This window comes from Cylas formicarius, unplaced genomic scaffold (genome assembly GCF_029955315.1).
Source record: "Cylas formicarius isolate icCylForm1 unplaced genomic scaffold, icCylForm1.1 PGA_scaffold_4__25_contigs__length_36172078, whole genome shotgun sequence".
NCBI lineage: Eukaryota > Metazoa > Arthropoda > Insecta > Coleoptera > Brentidae > Cylas > Cylas formicarius.
In genome coordinates, this window is record NW_026844334.1 from 1059708 (window position 1) to 1085222 (window position 25515).

General features: G+C 34.0%; 2 protein-coding genes across 4 annotated transcripts in view; both read right to left on the reverse strand.

The window, feature by feature from the left end:
• The window catches only part of LOC132700488 (NADH dehydrogenase [ubiquinone] 1 beta subcomplex subunit 2, mitochondrial-like), a 190286-nt gene that overhangs the window by 3528 nt on the left and 161243 nt on the right, over positions 1 to 25515 (reverse strand). The gene's annotated exons all lie outside the window — the stretch shown is intronic.
• The window catches only part of LOC132700483 (suppressor of lurcher protein 1), a 202204-nt gene that overhangs the window by 1465 nt on the left and 175224 nt on the right, over positions 1 to 25515 (reverse strand). For all 3 annotated transcript variants that reach the window (XM_060667836.1, XM_060667837.1, XM_060667839.1), the window contains 4 exons: positions 13040 to 13232; positions 10129 to 10319; positions 6404 to 6611; positions 2547 to 2794 (listed from right to left, as the gene is read on the reverse strand). In XM_060667836.1, the coding sequence (XP_060523819.1) occupies positions 2547 to 2794; positions 6404 to 6611; positions 10129 to 10319; positions 13040 to 13232 (840 nt within the window). The remainder of the gene's footprint in view (positions 1 to 2546; positions 2795 to 6403; positions 6612 to 10128; positions 10320 to 13039; positions 13233 to 25515) is intronic.

The following is a 25515-nucleotide window of genomic DNA, read 5'->3' on the forward strand; positions in this document are numbered from 1 at the left end:
CCATCAAAAGAAGCCCCCCGTCTCGTAGACATCCCATCAATCGCGATATCTCGCTAATGGTGGGTGCTAGGAAATAAAGTATAGCAACAATTTTTGTAGATAATTTTATGGTCTACAATTGATGTAAAACGCATTTTTTCCATAAAACTCGCCGTTTTCGAGAAAAATCCACACAACCGAAAATTTGGACCGGACAGGGATGGACTCGTTGCTGATAGAACGAAATGAATTGCGTTTTCACGCGAGTCAATTTGAAACGAACCGAGAATGGGAGCTCTCTAAACGGAACAAGTTTTAAGGAGATGAGGTAGCCGAATGTCGCAAGGGATTTGTATATAAAGTATGCAAAGTTCATAAAATACATATATCTTAAAAATTTCAGCCTCTCGCGATAGTAAATCAGCGAAATAGAAAAATACAAGAATTTATTTTTTTGTAAAAAAAATATTTATTAAACTAAAAAATAGGAAAAACTGATTATTAAATTTTAATCGTATTTTTTAAAATTCGGATTATATGTTTTTTAAAACACCCACATTTCTCTTAGAATATTACAGTCTTTCCTCCTTCCACCTTTATATACCTCATAGTCCCTCCTGTCCTTTCCGTTTAGCTCTAATTATTATAAAACATTTTTACTTTGCATAAAAATGGTATATTTTCGAAAAATATCCTATTTTTTAAAATTTGAATTATAATTTCTTTAAAACATTTATTTTGCTCTAAGAATGTTGAAATATTTACTAGGGGTAGAGCTCAATGAGGTCTGTCTTTAGTTACCTCAAAGCCCCTCTTGTCCTTTTTCGTTTAGCTCCAACAAAAAAAAAATTATCGTTACATAAAATTCGATACAGACGGCAGATGGTACCACCCATAACTGACTTTTCAGTACCGTTTGATAGAAATGGAGTTAGATTATATACCCTAGAAATTTCAGTTTCTTACGATTATAAGTAATTAAAATATAAAAATGCAAAAATTGGTTATTAATTTTTAAACGCATTTTTCAAAATTTGGATTATAATTTATTTAAACCACTTACATTGCTCTAAGAGTGTTAAAATATTTCCTAGAGGTAGAGGTCAATGAGGTCTATCTTTAGTTGCCTCAAAGCCCCTCTTGTCCTTTTTCGTTTAGCTCCAATAAAAAAAAATTATCGTTACATAAAATTCGATACAGACGGCAGATGGTACCACCCATAACTGACTTTTCAGTACCGTTTGATAGAAATGGAGTTAGAGTATATTCCCCAGAAATTTCAGATTCTTACGATTATAAATAATTAAAATATAAAAATGGAAAAATTGATTATTACATTTTTGAAGTTTTTTAAACAAATTTTGATTATAATTTTTTCAAAGCACTTACATTGCTCTAAGAATGTTAAAATATTTATTAAAGGTTGATGAGGTCTATCTTTAGATACCTCAAAGTCCCACTTGTCTCTTCCGTTTAGCTCCAATTTTTATTATTATTATTTTTATCCTTACATACACATCCTTCCTGACAGCAGACGGTACCACATACGTTTGACTTTTCGCTACAGTTTGATCGAAAAAGCATTAAGGTACATACCCTAAAAATTTCAGTATCTCACCGTTGTAAATAATCAAAATGTAAAAATGCAACATTTATTAGTCCAACTTCCGATGGCTCCAATTATTAAAAAAAAAAAAACACAACAATGGTTCCTGCTGACTGATGGTACCACTTAAGAGGGCAGCGCCAAAATTTCCCGGATTGAATATGAAAGAAACAAAGTAGAGTAACAATTTTTTATTATTTTTCAATATAATCCCCCTTAACTTCAATACACTTATTACATCTCTTTATTAACAACTCAATCCCTTTCGGTTTGTGTGCAAAATGAGCTTTTAACTCAACTTCGTCGTTAAACCGCCGTTCACGTAAGTTCTTTTTCAAATATCCAAACAAATAATAGTCGCTGGGGGCCATATCTAGACTATAGGGAGGATGATCTATCTGTTGAAACCCATAATCTAAAATGGCAGCTTTTGCAACACCAGGTGCAAAAGACGCACACCTGTGGTCGGTTTTCCTCGACGTTATTACACGTGTGCAGTCTCGCAATTTATGTAATAATAGTGCGTAATATTTACCATCGACAGTGGTATTAGTTTCTTTAAAATCTATCAAAAGAATTCCTTCACAATCCAGCCTTTCTTTAATAATTTTAGGTGCTAACCCTTCTTTTGTCAAGAAAGTTATGACTGCTCTATACTCAATTTGCGTTATGTGCGACATTTTTTCGGACACGTCTGGTTTAAAATGCTGTCAATTAAAAACTTTTTGACGCAAGACTTCATTTTTTTTTCGCAGCCTACTAAGATACATATGTGATACTGATACTGGAGCGGCATCTATGTCAGGCCGGAAAATTTTGGCACTAACCTCGTATAATTGTTTTTTTGTACCGTTCGATAGACAAGCAGCCTTTAAAATATCAGTTTCTCAACATTGCAAATTACCGTAATATAAAATTTGGAACATTAGTGAATTCGATAGATCGGTGGTCCTATACTTACCCGGTCGGCATACAGCGGCGTCCGTGGACGGTTGCTGGGTGAATACTTCGACCTCATCCATGAAGTGGTAGGTGGCGTTGAATCCGGTACCATCGAGCCTGTCGTTTGACCGGAAAGTGACGCGGAAGAATTTCCGGTCTGACTCAACGTCGAACTCTTTCAGTTGGCCGCAGTGGCGCGCGTATTTTCGGTCCCGCGCCATAAAATTCGAGAACTCGACGTAGTCGCTCGCTGAAATCGCCTCGCACCTACGAAGTGTAATATTTTTGGAGTACGTAATACGAAGAAATGAGCAAAACTTCATTTTCTCAAAGCTCTGGTATATCATTTACACATATTCGGGTAAAATTCCCCCTTACTCTGGAACTATGTAGAAGGTTATTCATTATATTTTGACACCCACCTAGCGGGTGAATTTTGAACGATAGAAAAAAGTGTAAATACAAAATTTCGAAGATTTTTGGTCTGTTATCGTATGCAAATGTCAGAAAAAACAGACGACGGCAATATCATTTTTTTAATGGAGTTCCCTATATATTATTTGAGAAACATATAGTTTGTTGACATTCCATTTAGCCGTTTTTGAGATATTTCAGTTTAAAAATAAAAATCATTCGATTTTTGGACAACAGCCGTATTGTTTCAAAATGGTCTAGTCTGCCTTGATAACAATCAAACCTGCAAGATCTGCAGGGTAGTTAAGTAACTTAAGATATTTGAAATGGTAAAAGTAGAACAATGTTAAAACAATTGCAAACATAGATAATATGGTTGCCATCAAGGCAGAGTTGATCATTTTCATAAAATATGGCTATGACTATATATATATATATATATATATATATATATATATATATATATATATATATATATATATATATATATATATATATATATATATATATATATATATATATATATATATATATATATATATATATATATATATATATATATATATATATATATATATATATATATATATATATATATATATATATATATATATATATATATATATATATATATATATATATATATATATATATTAAATGAAACTCCCTACATAATAGTATAAAGTTTCTTTGAAAATTAATTCAATTTTTTTTGATAATTTACTTTATTTGTAGTAATGAAAATATATTTTTTAAAATAACTATGTCCAATTAATATTATAAATATTACGTTGGCTATGACTCATCTACTAATAACAAAAAAGCAAATGTGTCAAAAACTTACGAGACTGTCAGTTATTAATCATATTTTTATTACCCATCCATTTATTTCTTCTGTGTTTATTTCATTTTCTATAATAATCGCAGTGGTTTCTTATGTTTTGTATGTTCTCCACAATGCATTGAAAATGCCCAAGAATCTTCGGAATTATATTGGCACAGGTAAAGTTTTGAAAGGGATATAGTCAGTATAATTTTTATTTTACAGGAATATATTGTGTTTATATCAGATATCCAGAGAGACGACAACCGTTCCCAAATTTTTTGAATGAGTATGGGGAACAGGGAGAAGCAAATATATTAGATTGCATAAAAGCAACGCCGTGATTATCTTGCAGGCACAGAACAAGCAATTTTTGTAGCAGAAACTAGGTTATCTTAAGAAAATAATAGTTCATTATCTGAATTGCTATTTGCCATTAGGCAACTAAAGAAAAGTTTCATTTACAATTTTTCCAACGATGAGGTGACCCGATAAATTTGATCACGGCCTCCTAGACACAATTTTCAAAAATTAAATAAAAAAAGAGAGAAAAACCATCCTATCCTACGTAGAATGACCTCCTGAATCCAAAAAATGCAAAAAATACAGGTTGTGTCATTTAAAATTCGAAAGTTCCTGTCGTGTCCGCTCAAACCGGAAGTACAACCATTGACTACATTATATTAACCCTTTCAAATTTCAAATCGCCATCTCAAGTTGTTACAAGTTCTAGAGTGTTCCCACTTTCTTGTGTCACCCTGTATGTTAATATTGCTTAGATATAATGTGTTTCCGTATTAACTAATGTTATAATGGACTATATTAAGTAGTACATAACCTATAAAACACATTTAAGAATTGAGCTTTAACGTATTGAGTTCCTTGTATCTTAATAATTGGTTACTTGGATAATGTTTTTAATAAATTGATCATAATAATAACTCTATATTAATACGTATTTCTGAAAAGCTTAAATGATTTCCAATTAACGCAAAAAAAAATTAGAGAGGGTGAACCATTTAAAAAAATATATGTTTGCTTCGTTAACTGACAAACGGTTAGAGCAAGTAAGGAGGCGCACTACGCCACTGGACTTTATGGAAAAAATCCTATAATTTCGTTTTCCAAACTCTTCAATAACCTAAAAGACAAAAGAGATGCGAGGCTGTAAACAAACAAACGTCACGACTAAAGCAACCCCCCACCCCTCACTCAACCTAATAAATTCTGCACCGCGTCGGTCCCCTATAAATTTCCCACCACTTTCCCGCACGTTGCGAAGGAAATTGCGAAAGTTTCGCAGCGACAATTCGATAGCGAATATATGCGGCCCCATTTTTAAGAAAATAAAAGTTGCATAGTAAGCCCAAGTCAAAAACGATAAAAGAGTAATAAAGCTCGGTGTAAACTTGAATCTGGCATATTTGATTACTTCCTTGTAGTAACGGGGCAGCTATACCCCCCCCCCCCCCCAAAAAGCTTTGAAAATTCCAACTTTAAACAAGCAGGCTTTGAACTATCTAAAAACAATTATATCGCAGGGTAAACGTCACCATGGTAACCGTTAACAGCGTCATGTTACGCCTCCGTTTTCTTGCAGAAATATTTAAAAAACCGTCCAAGTTCTGCTTCCTGATAAATAAATACGTTTTTTCAATGGACGAACTTAATAGACTTAAGTTTAAGCTACTTATATCAATAAGTACATATTAATTTTGATTTTTGGATTCCACGTGACTGTTATTCAATTAAACCCGTGTCCTTATTCTATTACCTAACGTAAATTCTTTAACTTTGCTCACCGAGCAAAACGGTATCACATTTTTTTTTATATATTTTTTAAACTTCCTAATTTTTGATTTATCGTCAAAATTTATAAAAATGATGTGTTCAACAAAAATATATCTAGACCAATTGCTAAAAAGTATAACAATCCATATTGCAAATAATATAGAACAAATAATAATTAGAACAGGCGATGATAGCGATAGTGATAGTGATACTGATATGAATAATTTTAAGTAATTTAAGTAGGTAATAAAAATAATTTGTAATTTCATTTTAGATTTAAACATAAATACATACATAAATGAATAAATATTGTTTAGTGTCTTTCCTAACAAAACCCCAAATAATGAAATTCACAAATTGCTCACAACAGACTAGTCGGGGAAGCCATTGAGATTCAAAAACACCCACACAATTTCAACCGAAAGGAGGAGACCCTTAGACTTAACCAAATCTGGAACCCGATCCTTAGGAACGCCCGAGCAGTACCGATCGATATCCCGAGACCAACCGAAGCGGAACAAGCCCCGCCCTCCACCAATCGGCATAAATACAACCTGCGCAGGAGAAATCGTCAGTCTACGTCCAACATCGGAGATGGAAGGACCTCTGAAGAAGCTCGCCACTCGTGCTAGCGAAACGTTAGGAAGTAGTTCCAATCGACGACGGCCTTTAAACCCGAATGAAGATAATAGCTTACCAACGGGCCGCGAAAGCCTTAACCAATTTATCAATGAAATTCTAAGCAAAGTGCCGACCTGTCTTTCCTTAATTCGTATCAGTTGGTCACTATCTTATATCTATGAACAGACTTTGCCCTAATTTTGCGCCAAAAAACAGCATATACTCACGGTAACACGCCCTCGACATCGAAGTAGGTGAAATGAAGGTGGACCTTTTCCTTCAAGTTGCCGTGGAAGAAGTAATGGCATTCGGTATCTCGCGGATAAAAGCCGGGGTAATTCGGACTGTGAAAATATCCACTTTTCGTCTCGTTACTATTCAATACGAAGGCACATGGGTATTCCGGCAGCTGGGTGCCGCTACTGATACCGAAATCTGAAATTTGTCCAAAATAAAACGTTTTAAATTAAGAAGAAATAACATACGAGGTAGATTTAAATCGCGAATAAGTAGGACTAGAATACTATAGCTATATGTAAAGTTGGAAATAAAATGATTAAAAACGAATAAAATGGGGCAGATGTATTAAAATCATAATTTAAAATATCCAAAAGTAAATAGTAATAACTAATCACTAAAGGACAAATAGAATAGAATAGTAATTAAATATGAAACATTTGTATCTAAGCTTGTGATATTCAAACGTATTTCAACAAGCAGAAACAACATCCTATGGAGAAGAAGAATAACCGAGCAACAGTTATAGACAATTCAATAACGGAGAAATAAAATATGATTAAATAAAATGGGAGATGACACATTATCATTAAAAACATGCAAAATTAATTTAAAGAATATTGAAAAGTGTATCAATAAGAAAGGAACCAAATATAAAACCGCTACAAATGATCAATAAATAGAAATGAAATAAATCTAATAGTATAATCTAATAATATCTATACTTATTATATCTAAACGATCTTCAACAAGAAGAAACAAGCTGGTGTTAGGAAGAAATAAATCATGAAAGCGTTGTATCTCAATCATGATTTAGAATATCCAAAAGTTGTAACAATTATTAAGAAACGGTTCTAAATACTAATTTATAGAATATTCAATGAGAAAGAAGTAAAATAAACGACTGCAGATTACAAATATAGACAAATGAAGTATGAAGGAGCAGTTATAACAAAATCTGGAATGTCAAAACGCATTTCAATGAAGAAAAAATAAAAATCGTATTTAGGGAATATTGAAAGGCATTTAAATAAGGGATAAATAAAATTTTAGTCAGCTCGAAATGATTAGTAAACTCAAATGAAATATGAAACAGATATATCTAAATTTATGATATCCAAACATATTTTAATAAGAAAGAAACAAAATATTATCAAAGAAAACTTTAGCTATATCTAAAATATCCAAAAAGACTTTAATACTGAAGAAACAGTTGCAAATACCGATTTGAAGAATATTCACAGGTTTTTCAATAAGGAAGATGTAAAATATGAGATATTTATAAATCACGAATAAGAAGAAATAAAGAATGAGGCATATTTAAGAATGGATTAGAAGAAGTAAAATATGAAGCAAATACATCTATGTCGGGCATATCCAGAAGAATTGCAATAAAGAAGAACTAAAATACGATTAAGAAGAAACGGAACTTGGAGTCCGATTTGGACCGCAAATAAGAAGAAGAAAAAAATGAAACAGTTACATATGAATCATGATTTCAAATACCGAAAAGTAATTTTATAAGGAAGAAATGGAATAGGATTTTGAAGATATAACATATGAAACAGTAGAAAGTACTGAATATGATTTAAAGATATTTCGATAGAAGCAAAATATGAGACACCAACGTTCGAGGCATTTTTAAAATCACGATCAAGAAGAACTAAAATATCTACAGAGAAGAAATAAAATATGAAATAGTTATAAATATCGCTTTAACAAAGTTCAATAAAGAATAACCAAAAAACGAGACATCCATAATAGTTAAAACTCTCTCCAAGATATTGCTTGCCACTCTTAGTATTTCCCAGAACGTATCGATTGCCTCATCGCGAAGAACTTTTGTTCGAAATATTCCGCCGCTAAAGCACGGCCAGTAATATTAAATTCGAATTTTGCCTTTGAGCCCCATGCCTTGATGCCTAAAAGCGGATATTGTACGGGTTACGTCATCAGAGATTGCACTGTCTCTCGACGTATACGTGGCATTTTATTTACCTTTTATGTCCCTCCGGCACATAGTATCGTATAATATCGCAGCGCGTCAAGCAAAACGAGAGCAAGTTGACAATACCAATATTAATCTTGTCAAATACAGCTCTCAAGAGAAGTCAAAGGTCTGAGTTCGACTGCGTGATGGAATTTAATAATTTAGAATATGCAAATATGGTGGAATAAACAACAAATAAAATATGAGAATAGATATAAAACTTTTTTTATTTATGATTTTTTTGGCCTTCGTGATTATGAATGATGTATTCAACAGAGAAGAAATAAAATATTTGATTCTTAATTTATTAAAATGAATATTAATGATCTCAAACATATTTGGATAGAGAGGGAATAAAATATGAGGCCATAAAGAAGAAATAATATGCAGGATAGTAGCGAACGTTGTGAACTTTTTGGTAGTAATGATAATCAACCGTATTTAAACAGATGTAAAACATGGGACAGAAGAACAAATAAAACATAGATATAGAACTAGTGAGAAGTAATAAATCATCATTAAGAAGAAATAACATGTAAGAAAGATATGAGCTTTTTAGGATTTATGACAATTGCGATGGAGAAGAAATAAAACATTACGTAGAAACAGAATGGAAATACCTTTTATAAACACTACGAGCCTGTTGCGAAAATTTACCAAAAAAAAAATAAAATAAAATAAAATATGCGACATTTTAAAATCATGTTTGAGAAGAAGTATGTGGAAGTAATAAATCACCTTTCACCATAACTATAAATATAACCATAATTAACCATGTTTTGATGAACAAGAAATAAAATATGGTACATTCCTGGATAAAGAAGAAATAAAAAAATGCTGAGTTTTAGATCACGTTTGGGCAAAAATTGCTAAGATAAACAGAGCGTCATAAGAGAGTTTCCGATGCGAAAAATGAGACACTTTGCAAAACTAACCATATTTTGAGGAAGAAGACGTAAAATATGGTACGCATACTGATTTTTGCGATGTCAAACATTTTTGCTTAAAGAAGAAAAAGATCGGGGTAGTTTAAAATCACATTTAGGAAGAAATATGAGAAATTAATAATTACCTTTAACTATAACCATGTTAACCATGTTTTTGTTAAAGAAAAAATAAAATATGGGGCAGATTAAGATCACATTAAAGAAGAAATAAAATATGGTACGCTTATAGTTTTTTTTTTCGATTTTAAACGTTTTCGGTGTAACGCTAAAAAAAGCGTCATTGTCATTGCGAGGAAGAAGAAATAAAATATGGTAAAGCGAAGCGAAGTCAAGCATTTTTGGTTGAAGAAGAAATAAAATATGAGGGAGTTTAAAATCATGTTTAGGAATAAATATGAGAAACCATAACTATAACTATAAATAACGATATTTTGATTAAGAAGAAATTAAAGATGGTCGCTTGTATATATCATTGTTTTTTTTTTGCGATACCAAACATTTATTGTTAATGAATTTAGACTACGTTTGAGAAGAAATAAAGGACGAGAGATAAATCATCGTCAAGAAGAAATGAAATATGATTCGCTTGCACACGATGTCAAATATTAAAGACGAAATAAAATATGGGGATGTTTAAAATCACGTTTAGTAAGATATATGAGAGATTAATAAATTACCATGTCGAACATTTTTGGTTAAAGGAGACATAAAAGGCGTGGTTTTAGATCACGTTTGGGAAGAAATAATGTAATGTAATGTTTGTATCACTCATACTTACTTTCGGTGAAGCTATACGTCGCGTTGAATCCCCTGGAGTACCTGGAGGCGAATAGGCTCTGGAACTCCAGTTTGAGTCGCGGTCCGTTCGACATGACGGGTTTCGGAAGAGATCCGCCGCAAAAACTGTCGAGTTTGTCCATGCGCCCGTCGATATGGACGAAAGCGACCAGTGAGTCTTGGTTGTCGCACCTGTCATGAAAATATGGTTTCTAGGGAAGACAGTCAAGGCACAAATTTAAATAAGTGCATATATATATATCTCAAGTTCCGCATGTCATTGTGATCCGAAAGTTGCTATCTATTGTTGCATTCAAACTGTTGAAGGTATTGTACCATATCTCTGTTAATATCGGTCTCAGAACACTTTTCTTCTTCTCTTCTTTTCTTCTTCTTAGGAAAATCGGCAAAATACTTCGTGACCTTTCGACCTATAAGTTGCCAGTAGTATAAGATTTTACGTCGTGTATCGCTGTTGTCTCAAATATTTGTATTTTATTTCATTGAACTCGGAAAAGAGAGAGCTCAACGAGATAGCTCTGTCTCATTCATCCGAACAGAGCCGAAACGTTGCCAGAGACTGCGAGAATGAGCCGCTAAATTATTCGGCGAGTTTACTTCCGGCACCGGGCTGCCGGAAGTGACTATTATATGCGGAGCATACTCTACGTAGTTGCCGAATTCATACGCTGCCGTGAATACGCCGTTCGTGTATTGAGTACACACGAGCTATGAGACGGAATATTAAAGCTTATTCGACTATACGAGGGTCGATCTATATAATATAGGCAAGGGACGATAGGTAGGAAGGGCAAAATCGCAAATATTCCGAAATCTAACACTTAAAGTTTTTGAGATTGTCCATTCTTTATTAATCACGCTTTATATCCGATGTTTCCATTGCCACTGTCCAATACTTATGCCAACAATTATTACTGATTTTTCAGAAATTCCGACTTTTTTTCCAGATTTTCTGTCCTGTTTTTCTGATATTCCGAATTTTCTACAAATATAGAAATTACATTTACATTGTCATTGTTATGTCAGAAATTCTGGTTTGTTTCCTAAAAATTGTGACTTATTTTCCTGTCTTGATTTTCAGAAATTCTAATTTATTACCTTGAAATTTAGACGTAATTTTCTGAAAATTCTGAAATTTCAGAAATTTTGACTTATTTTATACAAATTTCAAGATATCTTTAGGAATTCTGATCAACTCAAAAATTCTGAGTTATTTTCCATAAATTCTGCGGAAATTTTCAGAAATTCCGACTTATTTTCTAGCAATTCTTACTTGATATTCAGAAATTTTTGTAACCTCAGAAATTCTCATTTATTTTCTACAAATTCTGAAGTATTTCTATGACTTATATTATTTTCGGATATTCTAATTAATTCAGAAATTATGGCTTACTTTCTAAAAATGTTGAAGTATCTTTAGGAATTCTGATTAACATAGAAGTTATTACAACTTTTGCAGAAATTATGACTAATTTTCTAGAAATCCTGATGTATAATTTTTACAAATTCTGACTTATTTTCTAAAAATTCTTACGTAATTTTTAGAAATTTTAATAACCTCAGAAATTCTGCTTGATTTTGCACAAATTCGGACGTGTTTTTAGGAATTCTCATTAGAAATTCTGACTGATTTTCTAGAAATTTTGACTTAATTTTGAGAAAATTTTCTACAAATTTTATAGTATTTTTAGAAATTCTGTATTTTTTTCAGAAATTTTGACATATTTGTAATTAATAATTTGGTCTTGTTGCTCAGAAATACTAACTTATTTTCTCGAAATTCTGATGCAATTTTCAGAAATTCTGATTAACTCAGCATTTGTGACATATTTTCTATAATTTCTGACGTATTTTTTGGACTTCTGATTAACTCGGAAATTCTGACTTGTTTTTCAGAAATGCTGATTTATTTACTAGATATTCTAACTCAGTAATTCGGACTTAACTCCGAAATTCCGACTTAACTGAGAAATCCTGACTTCAATCAGAAATTCTGATTATTTTTTTAGATATTCTGAACTGTTGCTTAAAAATTTTGTCTTAAACTAAAACCAATATGTTATTTCTGATGGTTTTTCAGCCCTTTCGTAAAAAAAATATTATTATTGGAATGCAGCTGATTCGCATTCATGTTTGTAATTTGTTGTGGCTTTGACTGTTTGACTGTTTGATGATGATCGTGTGACCGAAACGCTTGCAAAGTTTTTCGAATAATTATTTTCGACACTTTGTATAAGTTCAAATCTGGACAACAGTCCAATGAGAGAGGAGAAATACAACAATATGTTGGGTAGATCATATGAATCATTTTGGTTAGATGAACAAATAGCTAGATAATAATATATTTCCGGGCATTGCAACGAGAAGTAGAAAAGAAGAATCCATAAAAAAAGACACCAGATAGCTACACAAAAAGGAACAAGGAATTGATTTTTATCAGCATTCACCAGAAATTATGCCGCAAACTTTTTAATAGGCTGCATACGGGAATTGTTTATATTTTTTGCATTACATTTACGTGAACTTTCATTAACTTTGAACTTTTATGTACGTAAGTTAAAATATACAATGCTAGGGTGAGTATTTTGCATGATTCTAAAGGTTTCCCTACAGCTAGCATTATAAAGCAGCTCAAAACGGCGTGCAATCTCAGGACGCCGCTGGCCTGTCTTTAGACAACAACCTTAGAGACATTGTCGAGAACCGTAAGGCGAAGCAAACATTTACTAATTCCTCGACTGCGAGACACTTTTTTTTAAAGAACTCAACATAAAGAGGTTTTTAGTGAGATTTAAACGGAAAGAAATCGTAAAAAGTGTTCCGTATACAACTTCTTTACTGTACAGTATATTCGAACTTAAGAAAATTTCATTTTTCTCCCTGTAACTCACTCTTTTTCCTTGACGTCTTCTGGCGACTGGTACAGGTTGAAATCGTGGAAGACGATGCGCACCCTCTCCTTACCGCGTCCTTGAAACTCGTACCTGCACGTCGTCTTCGACGGATACGGCGACGGGTACAGCGGACTGCTGATGGTACCGTTCTTGCTGGTGTCGCTGCTTATCGCCAGGTCACAGCTAGACCCTGCGACGAAGAATAATTATTTATAACATAATTTGAACTACACCGTACGCTTCCTACGCGTGAAACGTATACGCGCGTGCATTTGTCCTTGTTAAACGCGAGGCTACGCCGCGCATCTAAAATTCCATTTAGTTTCCCCTCCGTCCGTCGGGTCTACATTAGACGAAAATCTCGTTTTGCCGCATTTAATGGAATATTTAATGAAAAGGTAACGTAAAATTATATACGAACGTATATTTAACGCATACTTTGCTCCGCGGACTAAAGGGGACAACTTTTTTTAATAAATATTTTTGAGGACATTTTTGCAAAGCATTTCATCGAAACTCCCACGGGCTACCGTAATTCTGTTTAGAAATCTTCTGAGTTCTTTCTGCGTCGACTGCTGTCGAATCGAACTTGCTGACGTTTCATCCAGTTGGCTTCATCGGGGCTTAGCTGAAACTGGCTAATATTCCACTCTGTATGGTCCGTCCATAGATATAAGAAAGTGACCAATTGCTGGGATTATCCAAGGGTTGTCATTCACATACAATGCAACAAGATTATTACCTAAAGTCTCGGAATTTAAATTCAGGTAAAATTGTGGTCCGTAATAGAAAATAATTTTATACCTACCTGTATTTTATATTTTTTGGTTTGGTATTCTACTTAGTTTAAGTTTTTTAGTAATCATTCTTATTTCGCGTGTAATACAGCGTGTGCGAATAATGCAATATATGTGCAAGTCTAGTGTATCTCAGGAGATGCTCCCGCCCAAATGTAGAAAACGCTATTAACTATTGAGGCTAAGGAAGTTATAAACAATGTTTACTTGACTCTCATTGAACGTGGTGCCAGCAAGCAAGCATCTTTAGAAGAAACGGCCACATTGACGAAAATTCCAACATCAACTGTATGGAAAATTGTGAAGCCATTGACATTGACACAAAAGCAACAATCCAAAACTACATGTATAATAACGACATTTATTTTCACGAAGATTATACCAAAAAGCAATTAATTGAGGTTCTACAAAGCTTGAACCTACAAATGGAATAGGTATGTGATAATTATGCAAAAAATCTAGGGTATACAGTTTTAAGGCTTCCACCTTACCAATGTATCTGCCATTCTCTCCACAAAGTTGGGCAAATTTTGTTAAACATATAGAAAAAGCAGAACAATCGTATTCCATATTGCAAATAATATAGAACAAATAATAATTAGAACAGGCGATGATTGCGATACTGATATAATATGTGAATAATTTTAAGTAAGTAAGGTAATAAAAATAGTTTGCAATTTTATTTTAGATTTAACCTAAATACATATATAAATAAATATTTTTTAGTATCTTTCCTAACAAAACCTCAAATAATTACATTCTAAGCAACGTACGGACTTGTTCGGCCATATTTCATTATTACAGCTTGCCCGGGTCTTTCCTTAATTCGTATCCGTTAGTAACTTTCTTATATCTATGAACAGACTTTACCATAATTATAAACGAAAAGAATAAGTGTCGGGTACCAACAGAAATAGTACGGATGACGTTCGTAGATAACGAATGTCTTTTAGAACCTGGAACCGAACCTGAACTTTGAGGATGATCTAAAAACTAGCTCTCAACATTTATTCTAATCCCTCTAGGGCGACTCCCCACTTCGCCGACATTAGCGGGCCGCATCGAATCGATACCGCAGAAAAGTTTGCCAAAACTACTCCGCTCAGGTGCAAAAGACAACACGGAAACATCGATTTTGTCGCGGACCTCTCGAGCCGCCACTATACTTAATTCGTTTTGGATTTTGTTGTTTCTTTGAAAGTGGCTCTTACCGATAGTGTTTGGGTAGCGTGTATACAGGGCGTCCGAGCGTTTAGACAGAATTTAGTTTGACACTTCTTTTGTTTACTTACTTACAATAAGTTTCCCTGTACGTTTTAAGTTGTCGGTCGACCTTCAGATGTCCTTGAATGATACAATTTAAATGTAAGGCGAACGGTGAAAGGTGTTATTTGCCGTAAGAATTTGAGCCTTTCCTGATTTTTTGTTGTTAGGTTCTACTTGCCTTGACGACTTTTTGTTGTTGTAATAACTGAAATATTCATGTACGGGGTTAGCGCCAAAATTTCCCGGCCTGACATAGATGCAGCTTCAGTAGCGCGCCACTGCGGCCAACTGAAAGAGTTCGACGTTGAGTCAGACCGGAAATTCTTCCGCGTCACTTTCCGGTCAAACGACAGGCTCGATGGTACCGGATTCAACGCCACCTACCACTTCATGGATGAGGTCGAAGTATTCACCCAGCAACCGTCCACGGACGCCGCTGTATGCCGACCGGGTAAGTATAGGACCACCGATCTATCGAATTCATTAATGTTCCAAATTTTATATTACGATAATTTGCAATGTTGAGAAACTGATATTTTAAAGGCTGCTTGTATATCGAACGGTACAAAAAAACAATTATACTAGGTTAGTGCCAAAATTTTCCGGCCTGGCATAGATGCAGCTCCAGTATCAGTATCAAATATGTATCTTAGTAGGCTGCGAAAAAAAAAAATGAAGTCTTGCGTCAAATAGTTTTTTATCGGCTGCATTTTAAACAAGACGTGTCCGAAAAAAAGTCGCAAATAACGCAAATTGAGTAAAGTTTTTGACAAAAGAAGGGTTAGCACCCAAAATTATTAAAGAAAGGCTGGATGGTGCGTACGGCCAAAGTTGTGATTCGTATTCTGTAGTGAAAGAATGGGCAAAACGTTTTCGAATGGGGACTCCTTGAAATTACGGGAGATGAAACTATGGTTCTCTATTATGACACTCTATCGAAAAAGAATCAAGCAGTGGAGTGGAATTCTTTTGCACCTGGTGTTGCACCAGCTGCCATTTTAGATTATGGGTTTCAACAGATAGATCATCCTCCTTATAGTCCAGATATGGCCCCCAGCGACTATTATTTGTTTGGATATTTAAAAAAGGACTTACGTGGACGGCGGTTTAACGACGAAGTTGAGTTAAAAGTGGCTGTTTTAGTTCATTTTGCAGACAAATCAAAATAATATATTTTTAAAGGGATTGGGTATATTGAAGTTATCGGGGATTATATTGAAAAATAATAAAAAATTGCTACTCTGCTTTGTTTCTTTCATATTCAGGCCGGGAAATTTTTGGCAATCGGCATTTTATATTCATTTCATTTAAATATTGGCAAGTCATAAGGCACTATAAAAAAAATCAAAAATAGCACAACAAAGTACAATTATTTCAAAAATTGGTCATCGGTAAAAGTTGTTTTTTAAAATAACAATGCCCGCATATTTTAAACATCAAATTAATATGACGCGAAGAACTGAATTTAAAAACTGATGTCAAACAACCGCCTTGACCACAGAATTAATAATGCATACAGCACAGTTTTAAAAATACCACTCAGACTTTACGTACTTCGTATTTGTACTTCATTTTTTTGAAGTATTTCGAGTAATCAGAGAGACAATTACCATTAAGTAAGAAATAATAATGATAAGAATTGTTATGACCATGCAGAAAAGAGGTTTTTGTTTTTTTTAAGCGAAAACTATCCATCGGATTGAAGAAAATCATTTTTTCTGTTTGGATATTGTAAGAAAATTTTATATTTTAAGAGAAATCGGTGACGTACCATCGCTGTTTGCTAAAACAGACAGGTCAAATTCACTAAAAAATGCCTCTTGGTACATAGTACCTGTGTGCCAAATTTGGTATTACAGGCATTAAAAAAATATATTTTATTTTTGAAAACTTTACTGGAGTGTACCCCAAAAGTTTAGACGTTTAGTTCATCTGAAGTTTTCTTTTTAAAATCGACCCAAAAATAGGCCCCTTAATTATTGACACTCAAGTTCTGATATATCTGTTACTGGTTGTTTGGCAAAGCCTAAAAATAGAGGATATTTATTATATTAGGCTCGTAATCGCAGGGGACATCACTGGTTTGGTCACTCCGCACGATATATTAAATACATATATATTCCTAATTTGTCAGGACTGGAAGTCCTGGAAGGCAGACCCTAAAGCCCAAAAATACAGGATATTTGCTCTGTATTTATCCAGTACGTGGAGAATGATAATCAAACAGCAGATCGATACGCAGCAGCCAACGGCGACATCGCAACTACGATCGGGCGAAATTAACAACTCGACAATTCGGGGGGCGGAGCCACCTCCTCTCCCCCACAAACAGCACAGTTACCACCTCCGGCGCAGGGTATAAATACCGCACGCACCGCTGATAACCTTCCAGTGTTCGAAGTGTTTTCGGAGCGTGAGCATTGAAGATGCCGAGTGAGATCTTGGCGAAACGTCGGATGATATCCCGGATTATATGAAACGATGATTTTTTTATATAAGGCTGACGGAAGCGCTTATTTTATAGGAATAGGACTATCATTAATTTTTTTCGTAATCGCAAGGCAAGCCACTGGTTTCGGCACTCCGCACGATTTTTTAAGTACGTATATAATTCTAATTCACCATGATTGGATCTGGCAGACCTTAAAGCCCAAAAATTCAGTATGTTTTTTATATGAGGCTGACGGAAGCGCTTATTATATATTTTATATTATTATATTTTATATTTTTTGCGATTCACACGGCGCGTACTTTCGACGGCGAGCATTTTTTCTGGCTCCGACGGGTCTAATTGGCGCGGCCAATCAGCCGAACGCTTTGTTCGTAAACTAATTAAGCCCCGCCCCCCTCTCCCGTCGTCACGGCGCAAATTTCGTTTTAATTTTCGTCGTCGCGCGGTAATTGAAAAACGATCGATCGTTCGAAGTTGCGAAGTCGATTTTTTTTTAATTAATGGGGAATATTGCCGACATTTTTAAAATTCGATTTAACTGTTGCCTCTGCTACGTCGTCCGACAGCATTGCCCCAAAACCGGGACCGAATTTTGTGAGATATGAAAAAATGAATTAGATGTTTAAAGAAAATCCATACTTATTTTTTTGCAATTATAGGGGGTGTTTCGGGTGAAAATTTAGTTAGATTCAAAATATTTTCAATACTGCGACGTTGCCGCTTCCTCGAAAAAGTAGCATTAAACGGGTCACCATGTATATTTAATAAATTATAAAATTGCTTTTGAGTAATAAATTTCTACACCAGTTTTCAGCGGTTTTCTAGAAAAAAAAATAGATTTCTTCATTTTTCCGACCAAAATGTAGCTTCAATTAAGTTTTTATTAGCGCGATAATGGAGCCAGTATAAAATCAAAATTTTCAACGTAGCTTCTGTCTCTCCATAGGTTGGATATTTTCATCGCTATCCTAATGTCGTTAAGAGCTGCTCTGAGTAGTTGGTTTGATGTCATTCCCAATCATTCCCTTAAGTTTTTGAATTGCAGTTTTCACCCTGAGATGATTCGCCCCCTATCGGCGACACAAAAGAAGAGTCCGTTTTAGCAACTCCAAACCAAGAAATATTGCCCCAGTATACCCCGTACCACATTTCCATTCATATTACTCTATACTGTTCTGAAACAGACCATAAAAGGTAAATAATGAAGCTGAGAAACTCAATTTAAAAAAAAATTAACCCGCCGCCCCATCGTAAAATAATTTTTTCCACGTTTTCGCAGACAAAAAAAAAACGTGCGTTGTGTCGACGTCGTCAATTATGGACGACCTAGTTAAAAGCTCCGGGAACGCGGAGCAATTTCCGGCCCGGAGTCGGGACGGCAACTTCATTAACGTCTGATAAAAATGAGTAACCGCTTAAAACAGTATTTTCCAAACTTTTTTTCACAGATTCACAAACTTAGTCCCATTTTTCATATTTTTCATAACTTCATTTTTTATTTCGGGTTAACAAATAGTTTTAGTACAGTTCTGTAAAGAGATCTAATTTCCCATCATGAATGCACAGTTCAAACTACCACGAAGAATATTTTGAGAGCACCAGGAGAAGCAATAAATCACAAAGTAGGAAACTAAATGGATAACATCACAATTAGTAAGGAAGGTTCAACAATTCAATAAGTCCAAAAAGATTGAAGATCGAAGATGTGAAACGTACAGCAGGCTGTCAAATCTTCAACAAATAACAGAAGACACATGGAACAGCATAAAAGACTCTACCAATTAGAAAGAACGATCTCCAACCGCATGTGAGACAGAAAAAGAAGATATCGATGATGGAAAAATATTAGAACCGATGATTCAAAAACAGAAACGAAGTAGAGTACAAAGATTTGAACAAATTGACGGAAAGAAGATAAAAAGCAATAGAAGAATCAGACCATATCAACAAATTGAAAGAATTCAAAATAAATTTGAGTGAGACCACATCAAGTGGACCCCCCCATTTACCACTGGAAAATTGATCCCCCAAATGATTTTTTATAATTTTGATTTAACAAAAAAAAAATTATAATGAAAATTTTAAGCACTTTTAATTAAAAAATGGATTAAAAATGAACCGTTAATGAATTTATTTATGCCGAGCGTCTCGAACCGCATTGAAGTTTTTATCAGTTATAATTTAAAATAATAATACAAAATATTATTACAAAACAAATTTTATTATTATTTTTGTTATTTTATTATAATTATTATTAATAAAATTTGATTTTTTTAACAATGTTATAAAGAATACTATCAATTTTTTTAATTATTTTTACCAAACAGCGTAAATTTAGAAAAAAATAATCAAATTTAAATTTTTTAAATTGTTATGATCTATATTTATTTTTTCTAGGTGATTTAGTAAATCATTATTTTGAAATTTACTAGTAGTCAACACTCCATCTTTAGTTAACAAAAGAAAAACCCGCTCCGTTACGATTTTCATTTGTTTTTCGCGTATCCTAGTAAATAACAAAAGAAAGAAGTCATTCCTATTCGTGACATAAGTTTATACGCAAAGCATGAAATAATTATTAAAAATAAAAGCTGAAGTGTTGTTGAGTTGTGTTTTTTAGTTAATATTTTAGTAATATAATTCTTAATTGTAATATTTTCTGTGATTTAAAATGGGCCGAGTGAATTATGAAATTATGTGCATAAAAAATTAGTTTTAATTATTATTTAAATATAATTTTGGTGTTGATGCTGATTGGACTTTTTTCGCTACATCTCATGGGAGAGGAGCATGTGATGGCTTAGCAGGGAGTGTAAAAAGACAAGCGTATCGTGCTAGTCTCCAAGTGATAAAAACAACCACACTTTTCTTTTTTCAGTGGCCCCAAAGTTCTTTTAAAAAAAATATCAACCACGATTCGAACGCTTAACTACAATAAAAAATACTCGCCAATTTCATTATCACAAACCACTGGAAAATTTTTCACTAGAATGCAGGCTCGTTCCAGAGGATGAAAAAGTATTTATTTTTAAAAAAGAATAAGTTTTTTTTTTAAATAAAAATAACTGAAGACAAATTTACAATTTAATTATTTACGCTTGTTCTATTCAGTACTTTATGATTATTAATATTGTTTAAAAAAATAAAAATTGTTAATAATAATAATAATAATAATAATTGGGGTAAATGGGGGATCCACTTGACGTGATCTTACTCATTTGAAAGATGCCTTCAATTTAAAATGAGTGTGACCTATCCAACTTTTTCCTTGTATAAAGATTTGATTGGTACATAGTAGTATTGTATAATCGTATATATAATATGCACACTCAAATGTCCCTCGTTTTTTCCCTAATCTATCTGTTGTGAGCTCTGTTTATAGATATATTGGTTCTCATAATGACATTCACATAGTATTCAGTAGTATAGTTAATAGTATCACTACGATTCGTTAAGATTAGGGTAATATTAATAATATATTGTTTCTGTTTCTACCTGTACTGTGTGTATTTATCTTAATTTTCCAAAAATTTTGTTCAATTTAGCTCTTGGTAAAATTGAATTTGTTGTAACCTTGCAAAGTATGCAACAGTTAGTTTTTAGGTACATTTTCGCAAAACAACACAGATACATTCCCTGACATGACCGTTAGAATTGGCAAACGTCAAAATTCAAGGCGCGGGAAATAACTCCTAAAATATCCGATTGCTCCCAAACCCGTGCGGTAAAATCCCGGAAATGTCCGAAGTGACTCGAGTAAAGTGACGCTGCCCGCACACTAGATCGGTGGGTAATTAGGTATTTTACAGGCGGGGGTAGAAAAAATCGATTTCCTGCATACAAGAGCCAAGATTTATTCTGATAAAATTTCAATAAGGAAGCTTATCGAAAATTGGACAGCCGGTACATATAAACAAGAGGCCCGTTTAGAGGCGGGTTGTTTGTCCGCGGGCGAACGACTTAACTCCAATAGTAAAGAAGGGTTTTAATATTTGATCGATTTAGGACGAGCAAACGTTTCCGTTGCGATGTGATAAACGAGAGAAAAGATCGGATTATGCTCGAACTTGCTTTGCTTTGTTTGGTTAGTTTTGGTTAGTGGGTGAGTTGAGGTTACCGCGCCAACGAAACTGATACATGAGAGGAAGACGATTGCTCAATGAAATAAATGTATCACTTTGATTCGAAAAACAATATCAGAAGTAAATCCAAACCCGGACCGGAAGAGGTACGAGCTTGGAGAGTGTCTATAGGAGACACAACCCTTACCCACATCTTAAAATAATATATACAAAGGCAACAACATAAAATAACACCAAGTTTTGAAGACCATTCTCTGATTCTGACAATATTCTGATCGAAATAGTGAAGTGTCTACAATAGACTGGGAGATTGAAGCTAAAGCAGATTTAGAATGATTTTACCTCTTTTTTTTACCACATTATCCTTTATTCTATGCCGTCAATTGTGAATGACGTTTGATTCTGAATTCTGGTGTTTGCAACTTTAACCAAAAGCGTAGTTCTTTTGTCTATTATGTCCTCAATATTGGCAATTTCTTCTCGTCAACATGCTTCAGTAGCATAATCAACAAAGCTTTGGACATATTAAAGTGTTTATCTGTGGCATCTACTAAGAATTTACTCTCGACTTATCTGTTTTATATACTATGGATTTTTACTCCACAAACGGTGTTAGTCTAAAATATTTGCTCGCTTGTTTTTTTTTATAATTATACCAAAAAGTTAGTATATCTGTTCGGGATCGGGACTTAGACGATGAACGGTACTTGAAGGTTGTAATTTCAGAAATTTTGGATTCGCACATTGGAGACGCTGTGAAGGTCGATATATTTACAAAAAAAAGCCTTAAAAGCCTGCGTTTATCTCTTTAAAGAGTAGTTAAAAGGAATGACACTTTAAAGACTTGTTACGTAAACTACTAATATATTTATTTCATTTTAAAGCTTACCATACAAATAACATTCTCAATATCCATTATTCAACACCTCCATATTTTTGTATCCTTGCTCATTCCTTTACTCACTTTTTCCTTTCAACTGCTTTACAACAAAACACAAATATTTTTTAATTTTGAAATCTGGCAACACCGGACCTACCAACCTTATGGCGGGGCCCGATCATTGAAACAGCTTTACTTATCTACTCACGTTGTCGTTACGATAATGGCTTGGAGCGTAAACAGGTCTGGCCATGTTATGCAGGGTGTTACGTTTTACACGTAAATAAAATAAATAAATAACAAGGTTTCCTTAAATTATAAAATGGGTACCATTTAGGCTTTATTATATTCATTCTGTACATAATTTTATATTTAGATTTCTGAGAAAAATTTCTGATGAGTTTCATTAGGCATCATCTTGGCCAAGTGTTGTATGATGAACAAAATATAAAAATTTTATGAGGAATCCTTTTATAACATAAAAATGCAACATTATTTTTGAATACTAATATTAAACGTACAACCATAAGCATTGTTGATTTTTGGAACGGTTTATATTATAATCAGTTTGTGATACAATATCTACGTTTGCTTCAAATATCTCAGATCTCACTGGATTTACTGGATTGGTTCAAAATTGGACCAATTTAAACTAAACCATACCTCCTTTAACAGTAAGCTATAGAGAGTACCTTGAAAAAATTGAAGTCAGCGTATCATGGAACGGGCAGATGACTGGGACATTGCAGTAAAAAACAATTTGGTTATACAGAGAGAAAAGTTGAGACGAAAAATTGAATCATAACTGGCAAAACACCTGGATTGAATGTAACATTTTGCTTCGAAAAAAAAAAAACAGAAATAAAAGCAAATCCACGGAACCACCCATACCTTAAGCAGGGGGCGTCTTTAGAGTATCTAAAAAACATACAACGCTTAACGAAACGCCGGAGACATTGGAAAATTTTAAAGATATAGCAAATCTGAACGGTTGGTGTCTATGATAAAGACAGATTTGCATTATGACGTCCCAAAGAAAAGAAAATGGACTAATGTGGAACGCCCCGCTTGAACAACTCCAATTTTTGTTGTCTCGTCAATTAATATCGAGCGCTCTGGCAGTCTATTTCTTTCGAGCCGGGCACCGTTTTGCTTTGTGATATTTCTCCCGGAAACTTGGCAATATCGTTCCCCGGGGGAAAGTCGAGTGCTTTCGCGATAATTTTGGGCTCTTTTAGAGAGATAGACGCGGGCATTTAGAGTAATTTTTTGATAATATTGAGACTCATGCAGTTAAAATAACACAAACAAAATATATGATTTAGTGACAGAAATTGGAATTTTTTGCAAAAAAATTCACTCGTTTTTAATCTTACAACAGAGACTGCTACTGCTCACCGGGCGTGCTTTTTTCTTTTCTATGGTGGTATAGATACGTGAATGGTGTTTTTGCTTGCTTTGTTGGAACGGACAGACAATTGAATTCTGTTTTAAATTACATTAACTCATTATATAATCGTATAAAATTCACTATCGAGATTGAACAGGATAACTTTATTACCATAAAATTACAACAAAGAACTTAATATCACTAAACAAATTGCACTGAACAGCGGCTAGAATCCGTCCATTATCGATAAAATTATAAATAAAAAACAAATCCAGACAACAGTAAACTCTATTTATCCGAAACTTAGGTATTGCTTAACGATCAATTACAACAACAACATTAATTAATTAAATTAAATTAAATTGATTTATTGTCATTTTTCGGTATATATAGTAACAGGTGGAAATCTGAACTTTTAGTTCTTATTTATTTTGTTGAATGAAAACTTTAACAATCGCGCTCTTATTATGAAACACCCTGTATAAATAAACAATATTGTGTTGTGATAGCCACATCCAACCCTCCTTACCTTTACTCCTGTCCCTGAGTTCGTATCCCACGCAAATACCCGAACTTAAATATATTCCGACGAACAATCCCGAGAGAATACCCATCGTTTTGGGCACAGAAAAACCAAAGCACTTGCGAGGAGATGCGAGAGAATCGAATCGGGCCGACTTAATTCATCCCCCGGCGACGATAGGAATGAGCCGCGTCGGATTCTAGACTCCCGGCGTCGCAAAAATTTGACGCAAGCGCCCCAAAGTTTTCAACAAAGTTTCGTTTTCATTGTTCGGAGGACGTCCGCATCGCCGCTGGCGTCTACCGTTGACCCGAGGTCACCGCGACGATGTTTTAGTCGAGGGTTGACGCGCATTGAAGTCTAACGAAGTTACGTCCTACGAGCCTTCCGTAAATAACCTATAAAACGTTTTCCCCAAATAACGGCTGTATAACGGTGACGTCGGGGCGGAACGCGGTTCTATCCCCTTGGATTTACAAGATTTACCGCATAGGTACTAAAGATTCGGTCCGGATTTACGAGATTTACCAGAAATGTACCCAAGGTGGAAGTAATACACGAGTAAATAACAAATAATTAAACCACAACAAAATCGGAAGCGATACATCAACTTCAAAATGTGACAGCGCGTTCTCAAAATCCGAGATGACGTATGCTATAAGATTTATGTACATATTATACTCTGGATTTACAAGATTTACAAGAGATGTACAAAAAATGTAGTGGGAAGATTTACCGGAGTTGTGTAAAAAATGTAGTCGGATTTATAATATTATCATATAAAATTCGTAAGGTTTATAGGGAATGTACAAAGTATTTAACTGTATGTAGGTACACAATTAAAACGAAAATCCTTTGCTGTGATAGTAAAGATTTAGAATAACATATCGTTTTGAAAACGTCAAAGCGCGTATTTAAAATCCTTACTCTAGATTTACAAGATTTACAAAAAATTTAGTCAGATTTATGAGATTTAAATTTAAATTGGTTAGATATACGGCGCATCGCCGCTGGCGTCTAGCGTTGACCCGAGGTCACCGCGACGATGTTTTAATCGAAGGTTGACGCGCATTGAAGTCTAAC